We start from the raw sequence: 16322 nt of genomic DNA, 5'->3' as shown, positions 1-16322 counted from the left end.
AAGTAGAGTGTATTATGTACATTTAATAGGGATAAAAAGCCTAAAAACATATGTCATACACTTGCATGCATCATGTCCATTCCACATGCCAGAAAACAATATACAAATTGTATGAACAACACCAGTAAAGTTCATGTTGATTTTATTAAAAGACAACTGTAAGATCCCTTAATACATTAATATTTTCATACACTGATAGAACATTAACATACATACAATCCCATCATAATCAATAATTCTTAATTGCTAATAATCCTTCTCATTCGAAATCTATATAATTCTCATCTATATAATGCCTAATCACCCATAAAATGATCCCCAAAGGGAAGCATTTACTGGCTACCTGCTTATAAGCAAACATCTTATTGGTTGCTATGAGTCACTGCACCTGGGCAAAGTTAGTGCTTTTTATTACATTTTGGGGTATGTATTTCAATGACACAATCTGCTTTTGATGAACATTTTAACCAGAACTTTAGTGGTATTGTTCCTTTAATACACTGGACAGAATTCCATTTAACCAGAGTTTGGCATGCAGGAATTATACATCAACATGGTTGAAGGTGTTTAATAAATTCAGCTGATACATTAGCATTAATGCACATAAAAGCACATTTTAATATGCCTTGAGAAACCATTAGCCTCAGGGGGCTCCCTATTCTGAAATCTAGGCCTGCTTAGCATCAGTAAATAAATGTTGCTGTGACAATTATCAAAACTGTGTTGAAGAATAAATCAGTTTAGTGAATCTAGCACTCCATTAGGTTTTAACAACATTGTTTGTATATTATTTGTCTAAGACAGTAACATTCATAACAGCATGATTTGATTAAATTTCTGTACCTGTTCTATACAGTGGGTCTTGTACAAAGTTATTTGTGGGAAAAAATCTTTACTCTAGTAGAATTTTATGAAGTTGGTCCTGTTTTATTTACTTATTTTAGCCCTTTTCTATCAATGGGAAGGCACCTATGGTATTGTTACCCTGTTTATATGACTTAGCTCAGGGTGAGAGCATGTGGTTGTGGATTAATGTTAAAATGCTGGTTGTCTTGAAATGTATAAAAATAAGAGTTTGTGCTTTTCCCCCAGCATCAGTTTGTTTGTTTATACTTACTAAAAACTATGCACAAGAGAACATATTTGTGCACTCAGTATTTAATATCTACGTTGGGGTAAGAGAGATTGGTTTGGTTATGTGGCCTCCAGTTCAAATTCATGATATTCTCACAAGTACTACTATAAGTGAAATTGATTTTCTGGAAAACTTAGAAAATAGTACATGGTCTGATACAATGGCTTCTTTGGTACATCTGTAGGGGATCACCCATGTAGATTTGGGATCTACCTAGCTGCTGTTAAACAGTTTTGGCACAAAGGCAAAATTTGTTTTGTTTTTCTTACCTAAAAAACAATAAGCCTCTAGGACTATTCCAAGCCTAGAGGTTACAGCCTAAAAATAAGCAGCCATAACAAAAGCATCCCCTTCTGCCATAGTAGTAGTTAAATGGTCTTGTAAACTCAATTACAGCCTGAAAACACAGTAGTGTGTGCAAGAAAGTATTACAGTGGATATAAAACGTCTACACACCCCTGATAAAATGTCAGGTTCCTGTACTGTACAAAATGAGATAAAGATAAATCAATTTAGAACTTTTTCCACCTTTAATGTGACCCATAAAATGTACCACTCAATTGAAAAACAAACTGAAATCTTTTAGGTGAAGGGAAGAAAACCAAAAAAAATAAAATAATGTGGTTGCATAAGTGTGTTGACTAATACTTTGTTGAAGCAGCTTTTGTTTTTATTACAGCACTCTTTTTGGGTATGAGTCTATCAGCATGGCACATTTTGACTATGCAAGATTTGCCCACTCTTCTTTGCAGAAGTACTCCAAATCTGTCAGATTGCGAGATCATCTCCTGTGTACAGCCCTCTTTAGATCACCCCACAGATTTTCAATAGGATTCAGGTCTGGGCTCTGGCTGAGCAATTCCAAAACTGTAATCTTCTTTCGGTGAAGCCATTCCTTTGTTGATTTGGATGTATGCTTTGGGTCGTTGTCATGCTGAAAGATGAAGTTCCTCCTCCTGTTCAGCTTTCTAGCAGAAGCCTGAAGGTTTTTAACTATGGCCCCAGTTCCAGCTGAAGAAAAACAGCCTCAAAGCATGATGCTGCCACCACCATGCTTCACTGTGGGTATGGTGTTCTTTTGGTGATGTGCAGTATTGTTTTTGCACCAAACATATTTTTTGGAATTATGGCCAAAAAGTTCAACCTTGGTTTCATCAGACCATAACACCTTTTCCCACATGCTTTTGGTAGACTTCAGATGTGTTTTTGCAAAATGTAGCCTGGCTTGGATGTTTTTCTTCGTAAGAAAAGGCTTTCATCTTGCCACTCTACCCCATACATATGAAGAATACGGGAGATTATTGTCACATGTACCACACAGCCAGTACTTGCCAGATATTCCTGCAGCTCCTTTGTTGCTGTAGGCCTCTTGGTAGCCTCCCTGACCAGTTTTCTTCTCATCTTTTCATCAATTTTGGAGGGACGTCCAGTTCTTGGTAATGTCAGTGTTGTGCCATATTTTCTCCACTTGATGATGACTGTCTTCACTGTGTTCTATGGTATATCTAATGCCTTGGAAATTCTTTTGTACCCTTCTCCTGACTGATATCTTTTAACAATGAGATCCCTCTGATGCTTTGGAAGCTCTCTGTGGACCATGTCAGGAAAAGACCAACTAGAGCAGCTGAACTTTATTTGGGGTTAATCAGAGGCACTTTAAATGATGGCAGGTGTATGCTGACTCCTATTTAACATGATTTTGAATGTGATTGCTTAATTCTGAACACAGCTATATCCCCAGTTAGAAGAGGGCGTGCACACTTATGCAACCACATTATTTTAGTTTTTTTGGTTTTCTTCCCTCCACCTAAAAGATTTCAGTTTGTTTTTCAACAGGGGTGCGTAGACTTTTTATATCCACTGTATTTTGCTTGTTTTTTCCACTTCCATTGATGAAGGCTTTTGCACACTTTTACTGTAGTTGAATAAATGATTGCAACTAGCGGCCTTGGAGAGGGGTAACCCCTGGACTATATTAATTCACCCAAGCTTGCACTGCTTCAAGCACACGTGTACACCGGTGCATAAAAAGATTTGATAAGTCACATAAATATATGGTTCCATGCGCACTACAGCAATATTTATTAGACTGTTTAAGGTTGGGGAGGTCAGGAAGAGTTGATTTGTCAGATGATTATTGTATTATATTTTAGTGATTAATTAGCTATACCAGCCAGGTAATGACCACATTAGGGCTCATTTACATAGGTATTTTCTGTCAGGAAGAAAAAATGTGTTGAGAATTTTAGTTTGTTCTGAATTTTTTATTTCCTCTCAATATCATTACAGTAACAGTGGTTGGCATGAAACCATCGCTGTTTCCAACAAAGCACACTATTCTCTAATAGAAAAATAGCCATGTGAATGAGCCCTAAAGCATCCATGTGTGTAAGGTGGGCACAAGTCAATCACATATTGAATACAAATATAAGTTCACCTGCTGTTGTCTCGGTCAAGACAAGGAGACATGTGGCTGCAACAGAACAGATTTTTAAAAGTGAGGAAGCAAGAAATCAGCAGAGTAAAGAAAACAGAAGCAGAGGAAGAGAACAGTAAAGGAAGGAAAAGAAAAGCATGTACTGATATAACACAACTACTGGAACTGATACAAATGCTGTAGCAGGACACAATTAGCCATCAATCCATGCAATAGTAATAAAACCCTATATTCAAAATACTGAACAATATTTATTGCAACATCCTTTCAAAAAGTGATGTATTACAAGAAAGTTGATTTTGCCTTTTTTATGTTTTTTTAGCATAATCAATTTTTGCTTTGTACTGAGCAGGTAAACATATTACTTTTAGTATCTTTCTTTTGGATTATTAAAAACACTTCTTTTAGTATAGAACTCTTTCATAGACCTTACTGTATAACAAAGAGCTGAGCGACAGCCAGGACAATATCAATGAATGGGCCCTTATCAAAACAAGTACAAGAGAACTGACTGGCTGCTTCCTCCAAGGCTCAGTAAAACCAAAAGCTACAGTTTATTTGTACTTACAGTGATAAAGGCATGTCACAGTACATCAGATTTTGTCTATGGTTTTACAATACATTCCTGGTAATATACTGGGTAACTTTTTCCTTACAATTATTATTATGCTAAGAACTTTTCTGTGTTTTTCAGATATTTACAAGTAAATATATTTTTTTGTTGCTCAGTATTCTATAACTGCTTTGCACTTTGAATTTCCAAGAAACTTGAATCTTGACATTAACCAAATTTATCTAAATTTGGGGAAGGCTTTTTAGGTCATCTTTAACTGTAAATACATATAAATCACATGACTAAGAGAACAATTCTTATTCCTAAAAGCAGTACTAATAGGCTTATTTATCAAAATTTGAATCTGTGAATTTTAGATTTTTCTCTTAATTCATATAAATTAAAAATGTTACCACTTACAAATGAAAGAAATGAAAACCTTTAAAATCACGAATTAAATATTGTTTAAATTTGCCTAGGACAGCTTCCATTGACTTCTACATGACCTCGACAGCCTTTAGATGGTGTATTTTTATATTTGCATTTTTCATGGTTTTGCATTTTTTTTACATCATTTGTTTTTAGCATCTACATGAACTTACAAGCTTTTAGACACTGAAGTTTTACATTTGAGTTTTGTTGATTTGCTTGCGCTTTCACAAATAATGAACATTTACATTTTTGAAACCTTAACACGAATTCTCGAGTTTTTAGTGCAAAAATGTTTGTCACAGTAACAATTTGAATAAGAACGTTGATAAATCTGCCCTGTAATTTTTGTTTTATAAAGACCACCTTTTTGTATATCCAGTATGGGAGAACTAGCCATGCTGTGGCACATATACTCCTTTCCAAATATATGCCATGTAATATAGTGTTAGTCTGGTATCCTCTGGCTCACATGTAACCAAACTCCTCAAACTTGCATGCCACCACTCTATTAATGTGCACATTTATGCAAAATAAAGAGATTTCCAAACATTTTGTGTAACAATGAATTACATCATTGTTATGTTTTTTAAATGTTTTAACTCATCAGACATCCAATGATTAAAACAACATGCTATTAGTAGTCAGTTTATCTCCATATACAACTGGGATACTAAAAATAAGAATGATTTCAAGGTTATCGACTGTCACTCCTGTTATGTATAAACCTCGGATGGGCATATCAATGGATAACTAAGGTTTGTTCTCCCTAAAAACATTTAGAAAACATTAGCTATACAAAAGGCAGTATGGAAAACTGTACTTTTGATTGGCTTACTATTTTACAGAAAGTGTATGTATTCTAGATGCCACTGTATTTGCATTTTTGAAAGTGCATTACTCACCCCGAATGAATTGGGCTAGAAGACAGTGCAATGTTGTCTAGATTGTCGGCCCCCCAGCTAAATCGGTAGGTGTTCGGCTCTGCATGCGCTAAATATGAAACCTGGAAACAATTATAATTAAGTAAATTATTAATAGAGTTTAATTAACACTAAATAGTAACTGGATGGTGTGAACAAGTGTGACGTTCAAAGCAATGGTGTCAAAGGAAATGACACATCAAAACTGTTACTATCTACAGTATATCTATATGAGATACACAATTCATTTAGGAAAACTTTGGATGCATTTTTACATTTCCTCAATGAATACAACAAACTTTTACAAAATTGATCAAATGGTAACATTTTCCTCATGGCACACAATCACTCCCAATGTTATATCCAATCATTTCTCTATATTTCCTTGTTCTGTATGTATCAAACCAGCATGCTCTGTTGTCATAAATCAGGCCTTTTGTGTTTAAATGGAAATTAAAGTGAAGCCTTAAAAAATATGAAATATTGCAGGATACTAGAGCTCTTATAATACTTTAGGGCCCTGAAAACATTTGCGTGCCCATTTTCTTTTAGCCATTGAAGGAATGACAACATTTCACTAGAGGTCTGTTTAACTGCAGAAGAACAATACAGGTATGGGACCTGTTATCCAGAACAGGCATGACCTAGGGTTTTCTGTATCTTTCTGTCATTTGAGTCTCCATGCTTTAAGTCTACTAAAAAACAATTCAAACATTAATTAAACACAATAAGATTGTTTTGCTTCCCATAAGGATTAATTATATCTTAGTTGGTATCAAGTACAAGGCATTATTTTTAAAAATGTGAATTATTTGCTTTTAATGGAGTCTATGGAGTCTAATTCGTAACTTTCTGGATAATGGATCCTATACCAGTTTACAGATACATAGGAAGGAAATCAAATATACAGTCTCTGTACACAAGCTGTCATTTAAGCAGCTGTGTCTATCAAACTCTGCTACATTAGAATGTGTCATCAAAAATTATATTACACTTTGAAAACTGGATGTTTAAATCTGGCTTTTTCTCTAAAAAGAATGACAACCATATGCTAATTTATTAGGTTCAATATGTACTAATTTAATTCTTGCATTGCTGTGTTGATGAGGGAATTGCTTATTATTTTCATGTATTTTTTATGTACCTAACCCCAGGCAATAGGCTATTTTTTACATTGCATTGTTCAAAATACAGTTTTAATTGCGGTTTAAATGGAAATATTTGTCCCATGAATATAGATTGTAAACAGACCAGTTACAGACCATAAATGGGAAAAATTGTGGTCTGTGTTTATACCTGTGGAATTGGCTTCAGGTGAGGCAGGTGTCATTTTAATCACTATGTTACCTTATGGCAATCAGCTGTTCTAGTAAGGAATAGAGATTTTGCTGAAGAGAGAGCTGAGTCTTATTTGTGTCTGCAGGTTCATATGCCTTGCACCCTAAAGGGCAGATTTATCAAAATGTGAGATCATTACAGAGTTTATCCACTTTCTATTCATTCCTATGGGATTTTTAGAAGCGTATTTATTAAATTGTAAACTATAACTTTTAAATATGCTTCTAAAAATCCCAATGAATGAATACAACGTGGGTGAGTTTTTCTGTGGTGAGCTTCAATCTCACATTTTGATAAATCTGGCCCTTAAATTACAGATTAACATTACAAGGATACGTTGCATCACAGCAAATGTGTAATGTCTCCCTGCTGAATAAACAAGGGAAAAAGAAAAGAAGTGCATATATTTACCTGTTCATTTGGGATGATAATGCTGTCATCTATCATGGCACTTCCCCTTAGGTAGGATGTATGGCTCACGGAGTGGGACCTGTCTGAACTGAAGGATCGCAGGCTGGTCGGTTGACATATATATTTATATATACATCAGCAGCGGGGGTTGGGGATGTGAGGGTGAGATGGAAGGACAAGCCAAAAAAAATAAAAAAAGGTGAGCTATTAATGTTTCATGCAACTTCCAGGGGGCGGCAAATGCAGCCTTGTCAACTCAGTCACTTTTAATAATAAGGCATAATTGTAGGCTCTATAGGTTTCAAATACATTAACACAAACATTAATTCAAAATGTAACAATTAAATTAATTACAATTGATTTTTTTATTTATTATAACTTTATGGGCATTTCTAAGGAGCTCCTCCTTAGAGATGCTTTATATTCACCTAAAGATAAATGTAGCAATGAGGTTACAGGTTTATTTTAACTTCTTTAAAGGAAATAAGAATGATCATCCCCTGGAAGATATAGCTCACACTGCTCACACACATTCTCTTTGGAACAGGATCTTTGTATAAAGCTATTGCCACATTGATTATACTTAAGAAAATAAAGCATGTGGCAGGTCACATTTTGCATTACATGGACAGACACACTGCAAGATAGCAAGATGGCTGCTTTGGCAACAAGAAACACAAGAAATAATTAGAAAACATTAAACAATATAATGTAGCTCTGATAGACACCTAAGCCCATTGCAACAAAAAAATAAAGCTCATTGAAGCCTCATCTAATTTTATGCTGTAAACATGGATTTTTACATTTATTTTTGATTACTTGGCGTATTAAATATTTTTTTTAATACCATTCACATTAAAAAGGAAAAACACATATAGAAAGAAATAAGATATACCTATTGTACCCCACTATTCTACACACCTATCAAGGGACTAGGTAGGGTCCCTTAGTGCCATATTCCTGGGCTTATACATTTATTTGTTTATTGCCTGCTGGGTTAGACCCACAAGTTATCCATCATGAATCAAACACTACAACTAAAAAAACCATAGCTGTAGTGTGCTAGTTACGATTAGTTCCCATAAAGTTAAAGGGGGACAAGTTTCAAAACACTATCATACCCCACCTAAGATTCCTTTATTGGCTGAATTAGTTACGCAGAAGCAGGACTAGGCATTGTAGCACATAACACAAACCAAATAGTGGGAAAGATACCCTTAGATATATGAGTTATCAAGAAACTAAGGGTGAATAACTAGCTGCATGGAGAACTAACATCAGTGGTAGTCATGGCATATCAAAGTGGTTGTCTGCTCTGCTCACCCTCCTATTTCCAACCCTGTAGTAAAGCCTTACACAGAAAAAGAACCAACATATAACAGCAGAATGAGTGCTTAGTTTAAACAAATATACATAAAAGAAACATAAATATAGTATTATGAAGCACGGGAATTGTAGAGTGGACATCAAGCAAATGAGTATGAAGATGAGAACTGCATGCAGTGCGATACCTACCTAGGCATAATGCTATGAAAAGCATCCACGCCAAGGGAAGAAAGAAAAAAAGAGCCATAAGTAATGATGGCAAAATGTTAGATGGTGAATTAGAGATATTTTATATTAGTATAATATTAGTAGAAAATAATTGTATTACTCAATGTAAAATAAAATAAATGACTAGTAATAGTCAACCAAACATTTGTGAATGGAGCTTAAATACGTTTGATCACTTTACTTGCAATCCAGCCGTTATGAAAGCCAGTGTATTGAATATAAGCAGATCCCCACTCCTGATCTTAGGAGCTCATTATACTGTATCTAAAAACCTTGCCACTTACTAAATGATCAGAAATACCATCCCTGCGTTACAATGGCCATACTATGTGCCATATGTATGCAACTTTTCACTTTTAACATAACAGTTATTTAAAAATATTATTGCCTCTCCTATGTTACACCATTAATAAGTCATATTTCAAAGCCTTATGTACTTTATACATCTATGTAATGTATCTACTACTTAGAGCTATCTACCATTTATCATGGGGAAAATCATTTTGTTGCCAATGTGTCATCCAGTGGCCTTTAGGCATTGATAAATAACTAGAACTTGCACTTAAATTTCAGTCAGAAATATTAATCTTATTATGTCTAAACCACTCTAGTTTTTTAGGGGAACGGTAAAGTCATTCCTATACTTACCCATAAATAAAAAATAAGCCACTGGACAAGGTTTGCTGAACACTTTAAGGAATAAAACTACAATAACCTTAACAGCTATAAAATCTGCACCTTTAGCCTTGCAAACTGCAATTTATCATTGCTTAAAAATTATAAGGGTTAATGTAATAAAGATCTCCAACTGCAAAAATGATTTACAATATGAAAGTGTTTTCCTTTGCACATATTTCATTTAAAAGGTCAGTGAAGTGCCTTGTCTGGCCTCAGAAAAAAAAGTTTGCACATTTTATAGTTTTTATCATTGTGCAGTGTATGCAGTTACTGAAAATGCTGGTACAGTAATGGGATCCGTTATGCAGAAACCCCTTATCCAGAAAGCTCTGATAACAGGTCCCATACCTGTATTTTGCACTGAGGTCTTAAACATGCTCTGTGGACATTTAAGATTTGCAATGAAATAAAGTCTAATTAACTACATGTGAATTTCAATTTTTCATTATTATCTTTTGTAAATATTATTTCTTGTATTGTCTGCCCCTACAATATAGCCCAAAAGCAAGCCTTTTTTCTCATTAAATTATAGGCCGTTTTTGCCACCACTGGTAAAGTGCCACCCCACCATGCCTCATGTCTGAAATGCCCTGTCTGCCCCTCCCTTAAGTCCTTCTTCCCTGCCCACTAGGAGAGTGGTGGGACGGGGGGCTTCACTAAAGCTATAGCTATAGAGGAAGCAGACCCTGTGGACCGGGCCCCCGTAACCCCCGCGGCCACTTCCTCAATAGTTACACCGCTGGGTATTATTGCTGTTTGGTGCAGTAGTACCGTTGTGTGCTGTGTGTATTGTGTAGATGAACATTGTGATATACTGTGCTCAGACTATATAGGTTTCATCCAGCATAATATTTAAACATTTTCTTTAGGGCTAACTGCAGTTTTTAAAACCAGCATAGTTTTATGTATACTGTATATTTACATACCTGTCTGAGCGTCCTCCCTCCAAGCTGTACCTTAGATAGTTCATTCCATCCAAATAGTGACTGCTTGGCAATGAATCGTCTCCAAGTTCTTTTAAGTCCTCAGGTCGTAGATACTCGCCACCATCTCCCGTCATTGTATCATCTTCTTACAAAAAGTTTTGAAATAGCTTTAATAGTGTTTATTACTAAGCCATTGTAATCAATATATGTTAATATGATGTCACTGACACTCAGCCCCAATAAAATTAATAAGCAGCTGCTTCATACAGTCATACTGGTTCATAGGTCATTTTATCTAGGTTGCAATATAAATAATGTAGCACAAATGTAGATATCTGGTGCCTAAACCATAATGTAGAAATACCACATATACAGTTTTATTTCTTTATCTTAATCTTTGCATCTTATAGTTTTGTCCCAATAGCCACAAAATGGCTTAAATGGGAACTCTGCCCAAACACAACTTAAATTCTTTGAAAAGTAAACATGATTTCAAGCAAATTTACATTATACATCAATTGAAAAATATGTAGCCTTTTAATGATTTTTAATGGAATAAATCTTGCCTTCATCCTGCATAATCCAAATCCCACAATTCCCTGCATATGTGATGTCAGTAAGGAAAGGAACATCACAGTGCAATGCATTGTGGGTTACGTAGTTCAGGTATGCTGTCTGTAAGCTGGAGAGAACTTGTTAAAACTTGTAATATCAGTGTTTTAGTCCCTTCTCCCCTGCCAGGATTTCAAATGGTTCTGAATTGATGAACTGTTTCGCAGCTGGATTTCAGCATATAACATATGTTATGTATTCATACTTTTTGAAGGAACAGATTACGGTAATAGGTATATTAGGGGTTGTGTGTGTGGCTCTTTAACATATTTTGGTTCAGAAGCTGGAGTTCCCCTTTACGTTTTTAAATACGGTAATGATATTAAAAATTGATGTAAAAATATTAATTTGCAGCAGAGATATATCTGAAGATGCATGCTCCCAGGAAATACATATGCGTTAGTGGAGTGCAGGCTAACCCACAACCTGTGGAACCTGTGTGTCAGGAGTGTTAAAGCTGAAATTTAGGGTTGAGTACAGGTTAAGATTTTGCAAGTTAGGGTTGCATATCCTCAACTGCTAGAAGGTTGTAGGCTGGGTATTCTTTATATATAAGTAAATCACATTCCCCATATTTTTTCTTTCTCTAGTAAACTTACATATTACTTCATAACAATTCTCTCAGAAGCCATTCAAATCCATTCTTTCATTTATAAGGATTAAATATAGCCAAGAAAAACACTATCTCAATTACTAGAGGTAGACGTCTGGCATTCCCTGAATCCCAATTACTGCTGGTTAATAAATCATGCAGAAAAACTATAATCTTAATTGTTAATGTATTTCACTCACAAACAACATTACTGTCATGGAGTCAATATTTTATGCAAGCTGTCTGCTAATTACAGTTCTATATCCACTGCAACCCAAAAGAAGATATACACACATGCTAAATGAGGCCCAAGCACCTGTGTGATGGGATACCTTGCATACTAAGAAGTTCCTGATCTGACAAGAGCTCACCATCAAAGAACTTACGAGCTGTATGAAGTATTATTCAGTTTCAGAGGGTAGTAGAGAAAGATTAGAAAGCTAGTTAACATTAGAGAAGGAACTGAATGGCATGGCATAAATATATCTCTCTGCATAAGTCTAATCAATAATTTCAAACATGGCAAAGGTGAAAGATAACATATTATGTTTGGTATTGAAATATGGAAGGCACTGTTTTGGATACAAAAATTGCCAATTTACTACTGACCATTTCCTAGCAACTTTTTAATTGGTCTTCATTTTTTATTGTTTTTTGAATTATTTGCTTTTCACTCCTGACTCTTTCCAGCTTTCAAAAGTGACCCCGGCAGTAAAAAAAACTATTGCTCTTTGAGGCTACAATTTCATTGTTATTGTTTTATTACTTTTATTTCTATTCAGCCCCACCTTTATTCATAACCCAGTTTGTGATTTAAACCACTGCCTGGTTGCTAGGGTAATTTGCACCCTAGCAACCATATAGATGCTAAAATTCATAACTGGAGGGTTTCTTGATAAAAAGCTAAAAAAGAAAAACACAGATAAAAAAAATGAAGACCAATAGCAAATTGTCTTAGAATAGCACTTTTTACAACATACTAAATTAAATAAATGGATCAATAGGAATTTCAAGGAAAGGGAATAAGGAAAAGAGAGTGCATTAAAAATTATTTTAGAACATGGTTAAGAAATTGGGAAGCTTGATCAGTGTTAACGCAATGCTGAAGGACAGGGGGCCAATCAGGATCTGCACTGAAATAATTGGACTGGCATTCAAAGGGTTAAAAACAGGTCTTTCACATAAACCTCACCTTCCTCATCAGAAACATCCAGAACTTCTGTCATTGTCTCAGGGACATTAAGCTTGTGTTTCTCGGTCACAGTCTGCAAGATAGATCAAAGTGGATTAGATCGTTTTTTGAGACAATAGGAAATTCTACAAAGCCTTCTGTAGGAGTAGTATTCTGACTAATAGCTGCCACCACTATCTAGCACTGGTGGGCCCACCCTGGCATGAATGAGGACCTAACCAGGTGCCTAGGAATCTTGCTCATAATCCAGCTTTGCTTGGGAGGTAAGGTGTTCTCTCTACAACCCCCAATAGGTGTTACATAGTTATTCAATAAATGGTTCTTACTGATATATTATATATTACTACTACACCTTATAGAGATCTGTTTATATTCTGCTCTGTGTAATTCAGAATGTAACCAGCTGGCTAATTAACAAAGGGATGGAATGTAGTATTACTGTGCCTTATGTTCATACTGTAAAATGTCTAGGAAAAACCATGGAAATAAGCTCTGATGAAAGTTTCTATAAACACCAGAGAATGCAATAATGTTTCTAGCAATGCTCAGCTACATAAAAACATGACTTATTATGATTTTCCATTTCCATATACTATGAGCATATAATTTTAACTTTTTATGTAGCTTTCAAACATTAGCCAACATAACAACCCTATTGTGAGCAAGATGACTTGGGGGTTTATTGTCCTATAACTGCTACATGGCATTTAACTACTAAATGTTAATGAATTAATTGATACACTTGGACATATGTGTTATGTATTGTATGTATTATTAATTTTGTTCATAGGTTTATTAAATTTCCCTAAAAACAATATTTCTTGGATCAGAATAAAACAAAACATTTTCCACATGTAATCTAAATGTTAAGTAAAATCACTGTAACTAGCTGCAAAATCTGCAAAGCAAGTAATGAGTTAACCGTGGTTTTTTATGATATATGATATTATCAGCCCTGTGACAGATTTTCATAGACAAAGATAGCACAGAAATAACAGACGGCAGGTGGGCAGCTCTGAAGCTGGTACAGAGGAGGAGGGGAGGAGCACGCCTGCATACAGATTAGTATGTAAGCAGGAACCTTGTATGTGATTCTTATTAATGCCATGGAAATCTGAACAACATACAAATACAAAAATGTCTTTAATGCTCAATGCTTGCTCCTCCAGCTTCTGGGTTTGGAAAGCTACTGATGCAGGGATTGAAAAACACACGCTGTACAAATAATGTATCTTAGGGAATACAGCAAAATCTTTGTATGGTCACCATCATGTCCATAATCCCCAGGTAAGATGATGTTTTTCACATAGGTACACTGGTTGAGTTGAAATAATTTTTCACCCCATCAGAGTATTTCCCAGCATTGCCGGCCCAGAGATGTTTTAAAAGAGCAGTCAGGATCCAACCTGCTTGGGTCTCTATATTCTTACACCCTAGGGTTGCCACCTTTTCCCATTGCATAAGAAGGATGGGGGGGGGGGGGGCAGAGGGATGACATCATGGTGATGTTTACCTGCGGGACAATTACATCAGGGGATGGGGCATAAAGGCAGGCGCTGTAGCAACGTTGATTGTAAGCACTAGTAGCAGAGTTTTTCAATTGCAGAGGTCAGAAACCTGGACAGCCAGCTCCAAACCAGAAAGCCTAAGTGAAAACGGTACTGTTGTACCCTATTACAGAAGTGTACCATTATGTGCTTATGGCTTGATGCCTATGCACACTTCAATTGAAATTGTGGCAAATGAAATAACCACCTGTCACTGGTTGCCAAAATAAAAGAGAGACATTGCAAGCATTTCAGAGCAATGTCAGCCTTTCATCACCTGTGTCTCCTATTGACAGAGTGCTTTCCATGCTTTGCTAGGAAGTGGGGACAGGTGTTTGGACTGCTGGACCAGAACTCACCACTGCAGTAGCAGTTAAAACATTAGACAGTAAACTGCACTGTAAATCTAAATTACACACTGCATATTTTTAAGACATGCCTGAAGGTGGAGTATTTGTTGGTGCAAATGTAAAGACTGTGTCAGTATAAGTTTAATTACATACACTGTACACTGGTGACAACTATAAAATATGTAATCTTTTTTTACACTGGCTAATGGGTCTCTGAATAAATTCAGTGGCTTAATGGAACTGTATTAAAATTTCCCTTAACAGCTATTATATCCCCCACTTTAAAGTGATTTAAAGCATGCTTTGCTTTAAAAAAATAAACCTTTATATGTGAGGTGTGAAAGCTTTTATTATTCACACTGGCCCCTTCATGCAGCCAACTAAATGGCACATTTGCTATATCCAGCAACCACACACACATATATATATATTGTTGGGAGTTGGGAGTATGGTGAGTGCCGTTAATGGAGAATGTATAAATATATATTTTTTTATCTTGTACTAAAGTAATTTGCATGGGAGAAATTTCTAATTAAAAAAACTCTTTTGTAGCCTGTGGAAAAATGTGGAGAAAATGTTAAAGATACATTTTTTCCCATACAGTTGAATCTAACCCAATACTGAGCGATTCAGCAGCCACCAAAATGAATGCCAGTTACCATGGAATGTTCCACGAGAGAACTAGCACTAACATTTCCATGACAAACGGGCTCATATACATATGTAGGTACAATTGGGGGGCCATTTAATAACGGTCAGATTTTTTTTTCTGATTCTGATTTTTTAGAGCTAAAAGTTGCTGAAAATAAGGTTGTAACTTAACGAGATTTACTAAGCGACAGAACTGCAAAAAATCAGAATCAGACAATTCGGCAACTATAACTTGCCAATATCCTTTAAAAGGTGTACTTTTCAGGATCCTTCTTTGGTTTTCAGATTTTTGATGCTGGGTTTTTGTGCAGCAATTCGAAAAAGTAAAGGTTTCAGTGCAACAATTTGAAAAACTCGACTTACGACTTTTCTGCGATTTTTACCACATGTACTTTTCAAGTACAGACTTGACATTTGTGGAAATGGGTTTATTTGAATTTTTAAAAGAAAAGTTAAAGTTTTAGTAAATCTGCCCCTTAATGTTGCACCACCCTTTTGGGATACATTTTAACCAGCCTGTTTTAGATGGGCCCAAAGAATGAAATAAATGCAGCTCTGTGTATTTTTTAACAGTTTTCAGTAAAAAAAATTGATTAACCAGGATCAGCCAGGATTCTACACTTCTCTAAAAAGTGGGTGGTAGATTGAACTAAAGCAGTAGCTTTAACTATTTGGTGTGAAAATAATTCAGAGTTGTATTGAAATTGGAATTTGTATTTATTAATTATTTCCTATAATATCCTATTTGAACAAGCAATTTATTCATACAAGGCACAGTGCTCATTCTGTATTATAGATCACATACCTGAACTAAATTTTAACAACTATAATAACTCAGCTACTTCTTCTACTTCTGTAACCTTGACTTCCTCATAAACAGAAAAGATGAGCTGAAAGGTTTAATGCTTATGGAGTGCATGCCGACAGCAAGGCTATGAGAGGTGTGATGCTAGAAGCTTCATTGTGATACTCAAATCAGTCTTGCCAAATAACA

General features: G+C 35.5%; 1 protein-coding gene across 49 annotated transcripts in view; it reads right to left on the bottom strand.

The window, feature by feature from the left end:
* ank2 (ankyrin 2, neuronal) overlaps window positions 1-16322 on the bottom strand; it is a 284604-nt gene that overhangs the window by 46661 nt on the left and 221621 nt on the right. For 19 of the 49 annotated variants that reach the window (XM_031902875.1, XM_031902887.1, XM_031902900.1 and 16 more), the window contains 6 exons: window positions 12781-12853; window positions 10385-10526; window positions 8742-8753; window positions 7227-7329; window positions 5460-5560; window positions 3573-3608 (listed from right to left, as the gene is read on the bottom strand). In XM_031902875.1, the coding sequence (XP_031758735.1) occupies window positions 3573-3608; window positions 5460-5560; window positions 7227-7329; window positions 8742-8753; window positions 10385-10526; window positions 12781-12853 (467 nt within the window). The remainder of the gene's footprint in view (window positions 1-3572; window positions 3609-5459; window positions 5561-7226; window positions 7330-8741; window positions 8754-10384; window positions 10527-12780; window positions 12854-16322) is intronic. The other 30 variants (XM_012969089.3, XM_018096213.2, XM_031902974.1 and 27 more) reach the window with 5 other exon arrangements.

The sequence above is a fragment of the Xenopus tropicalis genome, chromosome 1, assembly GCF_000004195.4.
Source record: "Xenopus tropicalis strain Nigerian chromosome 1, UCB_Xtro_10.0, whole genome shotgun sequence".
NCBI classification, from domain to species: domain Eukaryota; kingdom Metazoa; phylum Chordata; class Amphibia; order Anura; family Pipidae; genus Xenopus; species Xenopus tropicalis.
Note: the sequence above shows the minus strand (reverse complement) of the source record. Positions and strands in the feature narration are given on the sequence as shown.